We start from the raw sequence: 14,241 nt of genomic DNA on the forward strand, positions 1-14,241 counted from the left end.
AACCCATGGTACGTGTGGGTTTTTTCTATAATGTATGCTTCTTGTCTATGTGAACCAGTCTTGAATTAAGGTATTTGTGAGAGACTGCACATAAACCAAAGTAAAAATAAATAAAAAATCCAGGTCAGACGTTTTTGTTAACTTTCCTTGCCATTGAGTTGTACTATAACTTATTTGTGCATTAAAAAAGGTGCTTTGGCCTGGACTAAAGTTCACAAGCATACAAAACGCATGTCACATACTGGGGACTTAAATGAGAGGAAGCCTTTATAATGGAGGAAGTAAACACTATGCCTCACCTGGCTCCGAGTCCTCGGAATTCCCAGTGGGAGACTGCCAGAAACTTGATGGCATGAAGACATTGTTCTTACTAGCCACTGCAGAGAGCAAGAAGAAACCTTACACAAGGCAAGATTCCTGTACTACTCTTCATTAATCAACTGAAACACAGTCAGCTTCTCTGATGTTGTTGTTTTCTCCTACCAGAATGTGAAGACGGGAACTGTGTTGAAGATGAAGTCCTCTCTCTTTTCACCGGAGGACAATAGCCATCTTCTCTGTCTGAATCTGAAGTTGTAAAAAAAATAATTAAAGAGACTTAGCCGTCAATTCACATGATTAAAGAGCGATTGAACGCACCGATTCCGCATTTGTTTCTCTGTCGCTCATTAAGAAGAAAAAAAAAGAAAGAAGAGATTTCAGTCTTTTGGGTGTGGTTGGATGTGGCAGTTACTGATGTTTGTCAACCGTGAGACGCCATATGAACAAAGTCAGTATCACTCCTCAAAAGTCAAAATGAACTCAAGAAATCTGCATGTTTTTGCTGAGGTTTTAGTCACGCAATCTAGTTAAGTGTTTGGTGAAGTATTTCTGAAGAAAAAAAAAAGTGTGAAGTTGTCTCATGTAAACAAAGACTGCTCTGCTGGTCAGTCTGTCTCACGGTCTGTGTTCTGCGATAGGATTGGATAGAGCACAAATCACTGCAGCTGTGTATCCCGTGTTAGCGGACAAGTGAGCATTGTCGAAATCCAAACCCAACCCTCGAGTAAAGCCATGACGAACTCACTTACAAAACTCAGTTTAGGACGAGACTAACGTTATGACCAAAATGTTCACGTTTACACTTGGTACTCAATTTTGACATTAGAATAAATGTTTGACTAATATCGAAGCCAAATAGAGAAACTTTTCTATCAGCGAAGTTGTTTATTGCAAACAGTTGCACTTTAATGAAGCAATAAGGCCCGAGAAGGTGTGGTATATGGCCAATATACCACAGCTAAGTGCTCTTCTTAGGCACAAAACAACAAGGAGTGCCTGGATGCAGTCCTTAGCCATGGTATATTGGTCATACACCACAAACCTCCCCGAGGTGCCTTACTGCTATTATAAACTAGTTACCAATGTAATTAGAACAGTAAAAATAATTGTGTCATACGTGTGGTATACGTTCCGATATAACACAGATTTCAGCCAATCAGCATTCAGGATTGACAAAGAACATGCCAGTTTAAAAAGCCCCAGCTGGGCTCCAGTTTAGGAAATACAATACCCCTCCTGGTAAAAAAAATTACAAGATTTATAAAAACAGACATCAATTTTAAGATTAGATGGAAAATATTAGAAAAGGTATTTTTTTTTAAATCAATTTAAAAAATGTAAAAAAGGCCAAATCTGATATGCGGATGTAGTCTTACCTTCTCCATCTTCTCCACTGGATCCATCAGCTGCCCGCTGTAATAGAAAGCAGTACTGAATCTACTGTGTTTCTCAGTCTAAAAAACAACAACAACAAACTACCCAATCAAATGATGGAAGCTTTACAGTGAATTTCCATAAAGAAGGTTCACTCATGTCAATGAATGTCAGGCGGTAGAAACGACACGATGTGACTTACCTTCGGTGCTTTATCTTTTTGGAACACAAACATTGGTGGCACTGTGGCAGGTTTCTCTGTTTCAAAAGAAGGAAAGCATCCTTTATCATACAGAAGAAGAGTATGCTTCAGTGACTTGTGTGAAGTGTAGGCCTAATATATATATATATTTTTTTAAAGACACCACAGCCTGTCAAAGACACCACAGCCTGTAAAGACACCACAGCCTGTAAAGACACCACAGCCTGTAAAGACACCACAGCCTGTCAATCAGTTGGTTGTTTCAACAAACACTTGTCATTGTGATCATAAAAATGTTTAAAAAATAAGCGTCGTGAACGAACACCCTGCAGCAGTCTTGAGTTGTACTCCCATAATGTTGTTCTTTTTTGTTGTTTTTTTGCAAACAGCTAGAAGGCCTAGATCGGAGCAACCCATGTCTGGCACACTTGATTCTCTCTGTTTAAAACACAGGAATATGTTTCTAATTCTACAAAAGATGCTCAGTGACACTTATGGAAACTCTGGATAAAAGCGTTTGCTAAATGGCATATATTAACTCAGGAATACTGTATTTAGAGAAGCCGAGGCTAAACCATAAACCGGGTGAGTATTTCTGCCCCCCCAAAAGAACCCGACACACGGATTCATACTTTATTTTCTCCTTCTTCCAACTTTCCGCTAAACTAGTTCTACCCACAAAGCATAGCACAGTTCAGACAGCACAGTTCAGACACTTCTGAATAGATGCCAAACATTCATGATGCAAAATCTAAGAATAAACAACTTGCATTGTAATCCTTTAGTCCATTTTAAACAAGTGGCACACAAACACTGATTAGTTCAGTCACCAGAGACAACCACAGCCTAGAATAGATGAGACATGAATGAAATATTAAAAACCTGCATCTAAAGCAAATCAAGATTTGACAAAAAAAGGTGCATTAACCAAAAGCTATTTACAGTGCCTTCGGAACGTATTCATACCCTTGGACTTTTTCCACATTTTGTTACAGCATTATTCTAAACATTTAAATGTTTTCCCCTCATCAATCTGCACACAATAGTCCATAATGAGACATTTGGACATTTTTTTTAACATGTATATATAAAATGTATATATTTAAAAAAGTATTACATTTTTTTTAAAAATGCATGCAAGGATTCAGCGATTACAGCCTCAAGTCTTCTTGGGTATGACGCTACATGCTTGGAACACCTGTATTTGGGGAGTTTCTCCCATTCTTCTCTGCAGATCCTCTCAAGCTCTGTCAGGTTGGATGGGGAGCGTTGCTGCACAGTTATTTTCAGGTCTCTCCAGATATGTTCAATCGGGTTCAAGTCTGGCCTCTGGCTGGGCCACTCAAGGACATGCAGAGACATGCCCACTCCTGTGTTGTCTTGGCTGTGTGCTTAGGGTCGTTGTCCTGTTGGAAGGTGAACCTTAACCCCATTCTGAGGTCCTGAGCACTCCGGAGCAGGTTTTCATCGAGGATATCTCTGTACTTTTATCTCTGCACCAAGTCCCTGCTGCTAAAAAACATCCCCACAGCATGAGGCTGCCACCACCATGCATCACGTAGGGATGTTGCCTGGTTTCCTTCAGAATTGACGCTTGGCATTCAGGCCAAAGACAATTTGTTTTCATCAGACCAGAGAATCTTGTTCCTCATGGTCAGAGTCTTTAGGGGCCTTTTTGCAAACTCCAAGCGGGCTGTCATGTGCTTTTTTACTAAAGAGTGGCTTCCGTCTAGCCACTCTAACATAAAGTCCTGATTGGTGGAGTGCTGTAGAGATGATTGTCCTTCTAGAAGTTTCTCCCATCTCCACAGAGGAACTCTGGAGCTCTGTCAGGGTGACCATCAGGTTCTTGGTCACCTCCCTGACTAAGGCCCTTCTCCCCCGATTGCTCAGTTTGGCTGGGCGGCAAGCTCTAGGAAGAGTCTGGTAGTTCCAAACTTGATCCATTTAAGAATGATGGAGGCCACTGTGCTGTGTTCTTGGGGACCTTCAACACAGCAGAAATGTTTTGGTACCCTTCCCCAGATCTGTGCCTCGACACAATCCTGTCTCGGAACTCTACGGACAATTCCTTCAACCTCATGGCTTAGTTTTTGCTCTGACATGCACCGTCAACTTTGGGACCTTATATAGACAGGTGTGTGCCTTTCCAGCTCATGTCCAATCAATTGAATTTACCACAGGTGGACTCCAATCAAGTTGTAGAACCATCAAGGAAAATCAATGGAAACAGGATGCACCTGAGCTCAATTTTGAGTCTCAAAGCAAAGGGTCTGAATACTACAGTTTAATACGTTTGCAAAACTTTCTAAAAACCTGTTTTCACTGTCATTATGGGGTACAGCGTGTATTCTATCCATTTTAGAATAAGGCTGTAACGAAAAAGTCAAGGGGTCTGAATACTTTCCGAAGGCACTGTATATCCTTTAGCTAGCTATTTGTAGTCTTATCTGTCCTAGGAGTGGCTCAAGTAGTCTACATTTATGGACAAAAGCATTGGATTTGGACCATCAAAACTCATGACCTAACTGAAGCAGGCGGGACAACTAGCTCGTCTACAGGCCAGGGTCGGAGAGAGAGGACTGTCCCGCTTTGTAAATAAACATGTGATCCAGCTCAACTCCCACAATATGTTTTAGCTTGACTGAAACAACGGTTGTCATAAGTGACAAACAGTCATGGTGTACGACAGTGACACACACAACATGACCAGGCAGGGAAAACCAGATTTGGTGATTTCTGGGGTATCATAAAAAAATAAAATCTGACATCGCGTTTTTGGACTCATTAAGCAGTTTTTACCTGATTAAATGTTTATTCTTAAACCTTAAATAATACCGCTGGTGCTTCTTGTTGACCAGACATTTTGATAAATAGCCCCAATGTCAAAACACAGTTTTAAAAAGTGTCCAAATCAATACCAATATGCAGAAACAGTTTGTGATATTGAAAACATAAAAATGTACTATCTACATATACAGTGCATTCAGAAAGTATTCACACCCCTTGACTTATTCCACATAGTGGCATTACAACAAGAATTCAAAATTGATTACCACCCATAATGACAAAGTGAAAACACATTTAGAAATTTTTGCTAATGTATTTTCAAATAAAATACAGAAATATGTCATTTACATAAGTATTCACACCCCTTTGCTATGCCACTAAATTGAGCTCAGGTACGTCCAATTTCCTTTGATCATCCTTGAGACGTCACTAAAACTTGATTGGGGTCCACCTGTGTCCAATTCAATTGTTTGGACATGATTTAGAAAGAAACACACCTGTCTATATAAAAAGGTCCCACAGTTGACAGTGCATGTCAGAGCAGAAACTATACCAATGAAGTCCAAGGAACTGTCTGTAGATCTCAGAGATAAGAGTTGTGATGAGGCATATATCTGGGGAAGGGTATAAAACCATTTCTAGAATGTTGAAAGTTGTCAAGAGCACAGTGGTCTCCATCATTGGGAAATTGAAAAAAAAAAATGAAACTAACCAGCCTCTGCCTAGAGCTGGCCGGCCGACCAAACTGATCAACCGGGCAAGAAGGACCTTGTCAGGGAGGTGACCAAGAACCTAATAACCACTGACAGATCTACAGAGTTCTTCAGATGAGATGGGAGAACCTGCCAGAAGGACAACAGTCTTTACAGGACTTCAATGTGGGCTTTATCGTAGAGTGGCCCAATGGAAGACACTCCTGAGAAAATGGCACATGACAGCACGTCTGGAGTTTGCAAAAAGGCACGTGAAAGACTGAGCATAAGGCAAAATATTATTTGGTCTGATGAGAAATTTTACTCTTTGGCCTGAATGCAAAGCCCTGTGTCTGGAGAAAACACAGGCACAGCTCATCACTCATCTAACACCATTCCTACTAGAGGTCGACCGATTAAATCGGAATGGCCGATTAATTAGGGCCGGTTTCACGTTTTCATAACAATCGTAAATCTGTATTTTTGTACACTGGTTTTGCCGATTTTTTTTTTTTTATACCTTTATTTAACTAGGTAAGTCAGTTAGGAACACATTCTTATTTTCAATGACGGCCTTGGAACGGTGGGTTAACAGTCTTGTTCAGGGGCAGAACGACAGATTTTCACCTTGTTAGCTCGGGGGATCCAATCTTGCAACCGTACAGTTAACTAGTCCAACGGAATAACGACCTGCCTCTCTCGTTGCACTCCACAAGGAGCCTGTCTGTTACGCGAATGCAGTAAGCCAAGGTAAGTTGCTAGCTAGCATTAATCTTATAGAAAACAATAAATCATAATCACTAGTTAACTACACATGGTAGATGAACTTACTAGATATTATCTAGCGTGTCCTGCGTTAAATATATAATCTGACTGAGTATACAAGCATACAAGTATCTAAGTATCTGACTGAGGGGTGGTAGGCAGAAGCAGGCGCGTAAACATTCATTCAAACAGCACTTTTGTGCGTTTTGCCAGCAGCTCTTGATGTGCGCCAAGCATTGCGCTGTTTATGACTTCAAGCCTATCAACTCCCGAGATGAGGCTGGTGTGACCGAAGTGAAATGGCTAGCTAGTTAGCGCACGCTAATAGCGTTTCAAACATCACTCGCTCTAAGCCTTGGAGTAGTTATTCCCCTTGTTCTGCAAGGGCCGTGGCTTTTGTGGAGCGATGGGTAACGCTGCTTCGAGGGTGGCTGTTGTTGTGTTCCTGGTTCGAGCCCAGGGAGGAGAGGGACGGAAGCTATACAGTTACACTGGAGATACTAAAGTGCCTATAAGAACATCCAATAGTCAAAGGTTAATGAAATACAAACGGTAGAGGGAAATAGTCCTATAATTCCTATAACTACAACCTAAAACTTCTTACCTGGGAATATTGAAGCCTCATGTTAAAAGGAACCACCAGCTTTCATATGTTCTCATGTTCTGAGCAAGGAACTGAAACATTACCTTTCTTACATAGCACATATTGCACTTTTACTTTCTTCTCCAACACTTTGTTTTGGCATTATTTAAACCAAATGTAACATGTTTCATTATTTATTTGAGGATAAATTGATTTTATTGATGTATTATATTAAGTTCAAATAAGTGTTCATTCAGTATTGTTATAATTGTTATTATTACAAATAAATAAAATAAAAAAATTAATCGCCCGATTAAATCGGCATCGGCTTTTTTTGGTCCTCCAATAAATCGGTATCGGCGTTGAAAAATCATAAATCGGTCGACCTCTAATCCCTACAGTGAAGCATGGTGGTGGCAACAGCATCATGCTATAGGGATGCTTTTCAGCTACAGGGACTGGGAGACTGGTAAGGATAGAAGGAACAATGAATGGAGCCAAATACAGGAAAATCCTTGAGAACCTGCTTCAGAGTGCAATCGACTTTAGACTGGGGCGAAGATTTACGTTCCAACAGGACAAAGACCCCAAGCATACAGCCAAAGTAATGCCGGAATGGCTTCAGAACAAGAATGTGAAAGTCCTTGAGTGGCCCAAACAAAGCCCAGACTTGAATACCATTGAAAATCTGTCAAATTTCTGTTCACTGCTGCTCCCCCCATCTGACTTAACAGAGCTTGAGAAAATCTGCAGGGAAGAATGGGAGAAAATCCCCAGATGTGAAGCTGATAGACATTACCCAAGAAGACTCAAAGCTGTAATTGCCGCCAAAAGTGCTACTATAAAATATTGACTTGGGGGTGTGAAGTGAATACTTATGTAAATTAGATTTCCATATTTCAAAACATGTTTTTTTTATTTATTCACTTTGTCATTAGTGATGGGCTGGGGATCCATTTTGAATTCAAGCTGTAACAAAATGTGGAATAAGTCAAGGGGTATGAACACTTCGAAGACACTACATGTGCAACAATAGTAATCATTCTACTTTCTTTAAACAAGCACCTCAAAACTGCACCAGCACCAAAAACCCTGTTGTTTTGACATGTGGAAATAAATCACTCATCAATTAAGGAGATATGTGCTGCTGAAACTACCACAACTCAAAAACTGGAGATGTTTTGCTCCCTCACTGGTTAGAGGCCAACCTGCAGCTCCCTCACTGGTTCGAGGCCAACCTGCAGCTACCTCACTGGTTAGAGGCCAACCTGCAGCTACCTCACTGGTTAGAGGCCAACCTGCAGCTACCTCACTGGTTAGAGGCCAACCTGCAGCTACCTCACTGGTTAGTGGCCAACCTGCAGCTACCTCACTGGTTAGAGGCCAACCTGCAGCTACCTCACTGGTTAGAGGCCAACCTGCAGCTACCTCACTGGTTAGAGGCCAACCTGCAGCTACCTCACTGGTTAGAGGCCAACCTGCAGCTACCTCACTGGTTAGAGGCCAACCTGCAGCTACCTCACTGGTTAGAGGCCAACCTGCAGCTACCTCACTGGTTAGAGGCCAACCTGCAGCTACCTCACAGGCCAACCTGCAGCTACCTCACTGGTTAGAGGCCAACCTGCAGCTACCTCACTGGTTAGAGGCCAACCTGCAGCTACCTCACTGGTTAGAGGCCAACCTGCAGCTACCTCACTGGTTAGAGGCCAACCTGCAGCTACCTCACTGGTTAGAGGCCAACCTGCAGCTACCTCACTGGTTAGAGGCCAACCTGCAGCTACCTCACTGGTTAGAGGCCAACCTGCAGCTACCTCACTGGTTAGAGGCCAACCTGCAGCTACATTTTGGAATGTTGCATTTTGATAAGGGGGTCACCAAACAAAGAAAATGCAACACTTTCGTCAATCACGCATATCGGTATCACGTTGAAATCAATTGTGCAAGAGGGGGAGATGAGGTTGGACATCCTGTTAAAAGTAACACAGCACAACAACAACAAAAGACACAGGAAAAAGGAATAACAGGTAGGCTTTACATCCCTGGTTAGAGGACAAGTTGTAGAAGACAGCTAGACAGATACATCTTGAAGAGTTCTGCACTAAGTGTACCGCAACACTTTTTTTTTCTGTTTATCACTTCCATGAATATCACAGTGAAATCAATAGAACAGAGGGGGAAATATTTGGGGTGTAGAGAGGTTCAAACCAAAACTAACACGATTCAAAGGCCACACGGAAACTTGAAATAACTCACACATTGTTGGTTAGATGGGAACTTGTAAAAGGCATATATATACAGACCTCTTTTTACACGTTTTGTTACGTTACAGCCCTATTCTTCAATGGATTAGGGCTGTAACAAATCAGCAAATCAACACACAATAACCCCATAATGACAAAGTGAAAACAGGTTTTTAGAAATTTTTTCAAAAGTATTAACAAGAAAAAACAGAAATATCTTATTTACGTAAGTATTCAGACCCCATGCTATTTTTTGTTGTTGCTATGAGACTCGATATTGAGCTCAAGTTCATCCTTAAGATGTCACTACAACTTGTTTGGAGACCACCTATGGTAAATTCAATTGATTGGACATGATTTGGAAAGGCACATACCTGTCTATATAAAAAGGTCCCACAGTTTACAGTGCATGTCAGAGCAAAAACCAAGCCACGAGGTCGAAGGAATTGTCCGTAGAGCTCCGAGACAAGATTGTATCAAGGCACAGATCTGGGGAAGGGTAACAAAACATTTCTGCAGCATTGAAGGTCTTTAAGAACACAGTGGCCTCCATCAATCTTAAATGGAAGAAGTTTGGAACCACCAAGACTCTTCCTAGAGCTGGCTGCCTGGCCAAATTGAGCAATCGGGGGAGAAGGGCCTTGGTCATGGAGGTGACCTGAAACCCGACGGTCACACAGACAGAGTTCTACAGTCCATCTGTGGAGATGGGAGTACCTTCCAGAAGGACAACCATCTCTGCAGCACTCCACCAATCAGGCCTTTATGGTAGAGTGGTCAGACCGACACCACTCTTCAGTAAAAAAGCACATGACAGCCCGCTTGGAGTTTACCAAAAGGCCCCTAAAGACTCTCAGACCATGAGAAACAAGATTCTCTGGTCTGATGAATCCAAGATTGAACTCTCTGGCCTGAATGCCAATTGTCACATTCTGGAGGAAGCATGGCACCATCCTTACAGTGAAGCATGGTGGTGGCAGCATAATGATGTGTGTGTGTTTCAGCAGCAGGGACTGGGAGACTAGTCTGGATCAAGGCAGAGATGAACAGAGCAAAATACTGATGAAAACCTGCTCCAGAGTGCCCAGGATCTCAGACTGGAACGAAGGTTCACCTTCCAACAGGACAACAACCCATATGCCCACAGCCAAAACAACGCAGGAGTGGCTTCGGGACAGGTCTTTGAATGTCCTTGAGTGGCCCAGCCAGAGGCCAGACTTGAACCTGATCGAACATCTCTGGAGAGACCTGAAAATAGCTGTGAAGCAACGCTCCCCATTCAACCTGACATAACTTAAGAGGATCTGCAGAGAAGAATGGGAGAAACGCACCAAATACAGGTGTGCCAAACTTGTAGAGGCATTTTATTTTATACATTTGCAAAAATGTCTAAACATCTTGAGTAAAAAAATAAAATGTAATACATTTTAGAATAAGGCTGTAACCTAACAATGTGGAAAAAGTCAAGGGGTCTGAATACTTTCCAAAGGCACTGTATCATTTATTTTTTATTGGAATGTCGGATGTTGATTTCGGGAGGCTGCCATCACGGAAAAGTGAACAAAACACTTCAGTTAAAGCTACAATATGTAACTTTTTTGGGCGACAGACAAATTCACATGCTATAGATCCATCATTTTAATTGAAAGCTTCAATGTGCATTGTTTCTATGCTTCCAGTTAAGTATATTTTACTTTTCGGTTTACACCAGCTTCAAACATTTGGAAAATACTATATTTTTTGGCTATGTAAAATACTTATGAGCAGTCTAGATAGTACAATGATTCTCTACACTTGCTTGTTTTGTCACAAACTTAAATTAAACTATTAGAATTTTTGCAACCGGGAAATGGCGGAGCGATTTCTGCATAGTGCATCTTTAACTAGTCTTCATAGCGTCTGTGCAGCAGCCTTAACGTTCCTACCACGACATAGCCACTAGCCTACCTCCCAATCAGATACAGCAAAACAACGTAGTAAGCTAGTTACATCATATAGGCTACTAATATAAATACAGTTACAGACAACTCGGTGAATTTACAAGCCACTATGCGTTTCTAACTAGATAACTGGATTTGGCGTAAGAATAAGGCTCAGACTTGTTAGTTATTGTACTAGCTACCTAGTCCTCTCCGGTTCCGAATGTGCAACATTCATTATAATTGCTGGAAAGTGGGGTGTTGACAGATAGTTGGCTAACCTTTCAAGAATTCGGGGTTTTATTGGTTAGTTAACTGTCCTTGACAAATAACACTCTTGCTAAAGTTAGCCCCCGCCAAGGAGTAGCGAGTCATTTCGCCGGCTAACGTTGGCTAGCTGATTAAATTGTTAGCTAGTTACAGTAACGTCATGTGACAACCACAAATAAGCAACCCACATAGCTAGGTAGGAAGCAAACATGCATTAACGTACATTACTAATTGATTATATATAAATACACAAACACCTTACTAACACGTAGTTAATGGTACCATAATTTCTGATTACCTAGCTAACGTTAGCCAGCGTCCCATCCCCGCCTAAAAAGAGACGCTTGCTCTGAAAGCTAACGTTTTCTTTTGTATATATATGCAACCGAGGCTGATTTTTTTATTTTTTTTCGTTCAACTGTTCTCTTGAAAGGCTACGAAGCACTATTTTTAGCACACAGTAATTTAACTATAATTAAAACGTAATGTAGATAATCCAACGGTTTCGTTTCCTCACACGGCCACTGCTCACCTTCATTTGCCAAGTCCGCCATTTTCCTTCTTTGCTCAACACCCACAATCCACCACGCAAAATACGTGTAGGCAGACAGAAACAAATCTCTCAGAAATAGACTAAAATCACTCAATATCGATCACCAGTAGAATTTGTAATGGAAACGTAGAACATAACCAATACTTCAAATATTAACGTATGATTTGTCTATCATTAGCAGCAATTCAAAAGTGTTATTTTCAGAGAGAGAGAGAGCACCATCCAAAGTAGCTTAATCAATTTGTGGCCAAGGTAATAGGAGATATACCCCTAGGTTAAGGCCATCAACTCTAGGAGAGAAACTGAGTGAAACAAACTTTGGGTTTCAATTCAGAAATCTCATGATTTCGCGGAGCCCCCTCAAGGTCTGACAAAGGACCTTTTTTTGGGGGGGATAAAAAGCCTAATGGCAAAATGTGTAGAATTGTAGGATGAGAGAAAATGTTGCTGTTTTTAAGCTAATTTCCAGCTATTCTACACATATTGCCATGGGGCAGAGAGAAACATTTGCAGTTTCATAACTAAACTTATGCTATTGTACACATTTTGCAATGAGGCTGAGAGAATTTTGAATTTTTAAAGCTAATTTTCTGGCAGTCTACTCGGGCTGAACTCAATTAGTAGAGTGGTTGATTGTTCGTAAACCAAGATTGTTGTAGTCAGGCAGTAACATACACACACACACACATATATATACACACACACAGTTGAAGTCTGAAGTTTACATACACCTTAGTCAAATACATTTCAAATCAGTTTTTCACAATTCCTGACATTTAATCCAAGTAAAAGTTCCCAGTTTTAGGTAAATTAGGATCACCACTGAAATGTCAGAATAATAGTAGAGCGTGATTTATTTCAGCTTTTATTTATTTCATCACATTCCCAGTGGGTCAGAAGTTTACATACACTCAATTAGTATTAGGTAGTATTGCCTTTAACGTTGGTCAAACGTTTCGGGTAGCCTTCCACAAGCTTCCCACGATAAATTGGGTGAATTGTGGCCCATTCATCCTGACAGAGCTGGTGTAACTGAATCAGGTATGTAGGCCTCTTTGCTCACACATACCTTTTCAGTTCTGCCCACACATTTTCTAAAGGTTTGAGGTCAGGGCTTTATGACGACCACTCCAATACATTGACTTTGTTGTCTTTAAGCCATTTTGACACAACTTTGGAAATATGCTTGGGGTCATTGTCCACTTGGAAGACCCATTTGCGACCAAGCTTTAACTTGTCGTTTGCAGCGATTCGACCATGAAGGCCTGATTCACGCAGTCTCCTCTGAACAGTTTATGTTGAGATGTGTCTGTCACTTGAACAGACACATTGTACATTATTTGGGATGCAATTTGAAGTGCAGTTATTCCAATGATTTTGTCCTCTGCAGCAGGGGCATCTTTGGGTTTTCCTTTCCTCATGAGAGCCAGTTTCATCATAGCGCTTGATGGTTTTTGCGACTTCACTTGAAGAAACATTCAAAGTTCTTGAAATTTTCCAGATTGACTGATCTTCATGTCTTAAAGTAATGATGGACTGTCATTTCTCTTTGCTTATTTGAGCTGTTCTTGCGTTATTATGGACTTGGTATTTTACCAAATAGGGTGAAATAAGACATAGTCAGTCAATCCATAAAATCTTAAGAACTTTGAAAGTTTCTTTCAGTGCAATCGCAAAAACCATCAAGCGCTATGATGAAACTGGCTCTCATGAGGACTGCCACAGGAAAGGAAGACCCAGAGTTGCCTTGCTGCAGAGGATACGTTCATTAGAGTTATCTGGCCAAATAAATGCTTCACACAGCTCAAGTAACAGACACATCTCAACATCAACTGTTCATAGGAGACTGCATGAATCAGGCCTTCATTGTTGAATTGCTGCAAATTAACCACTACTAAAGGACACCAATAAGAAGAAGAGTTGCTTGGGCCAAGAGACACATTGGGGCGGCAGGGTAGCCTAGTGGTTAGAGCGTTGGACTAGTAACCGGAAGGTTGCAAGTTCAAACCCCCGAGCTGACAAGGTACAAATCTGTCGTTCTGCCCCTGAACAGGCAGTTAACCCACTGTTCCTAGGCCGTCATTGAAAATAAGAATTTGTTCTTAACTGACTTGCCTGGTAAAAAAAGGTAAAAATTAAAAAAATAAGTAATTGACATTAGACCGGTAGAATTCTGTCCTTTGGTCTGATGAGTCCAAATTTGAGAATTTTGGTTCCAACCGCCGTGTCTTTGTGAGTATCCTACTGGATACTCTCCGCATGTGTGGTTCCCAACGTGAAGCATGGAGGAGGAGGTGTGATGGTGTGGGGGTGCTTTGGTTGTGACACTGATTGTGATTATTTAGAATTTAAGGCACACTTAACCAACATTGCTACCACAGCATTCTGCAGCGATATTTTACATTTACATTTAAGTCATTTAGCAGACGCTCTTATCCAGAGCGATTTACAAATTGGTGCATACACCTTATGACATCCAGTGGAACAGCCACTTGCATCTAAATCTTTTTTTTCAGAAGGGGGGTGAGAAGG

At 41.2% G+C, this 14,241-nt stretch overlaps 1 protein-coding gene across 5 annotated transcripts in view; it reads right to left on the bottom strand.

The window, feature by feature from the left end:
- The window catches only part of LOC118401750 (ran-binding protein 3-like), a 31,779-nt gene extending 19,953 nt beyond the window's left edge, over positions 1-11,826 (bottom strand). Inside the window, exons 1-5 of one of the 5 annotated variants that reach the window (XM_052476053.1) lie at positions 11,689-11,826; positions 1,898-1,953; positions 1,698-1,734; positions 484-567; positions 300-377 (exon numbers count right to left, since the gene is read on the bottom strand). In XM_052476053.1, coding sequence (XP_052332013.1) covers positions 300-377; positions 484-567; positions 1,698-1,734; positions 1,898-1,953; positions 11,689-11,710 — 277 coding nt within the window. In that variant the 5' untranslated portion in view covers positions 11,711-11,826. Of the gene's footprint in view, positions 1-299; positions 378-483; positions 568-1,697; positions 1,735-1,897; positions 1,954-11,454; positions 11,651-11,688 lie in introns of those variants that run through there. The other 4 variants (XM_052476049.1, XM_052476051.1, XM_052476050.1 and 1 more) reach the window with 4 other exon arrangements.
- Between the last annotated feature and the right edge of the window lie 2,415 nt (positions 11,827-14,241).

This window comes from Oncorhynchus keta, chromosome 23 (genome assembly GCF_023373465.1).
Source record: "Oncorhynchus keta strain PuntledgeMale-10-30-2019 chromosome 23, Oket_V2, whole genome shotgun sequence".
NCBI lineage: Eukaryota > Metazoa > Chordata > Actinopteri > Salmoniformes > Salmonidae > Oncorhynchus > Oncorhynchus keta.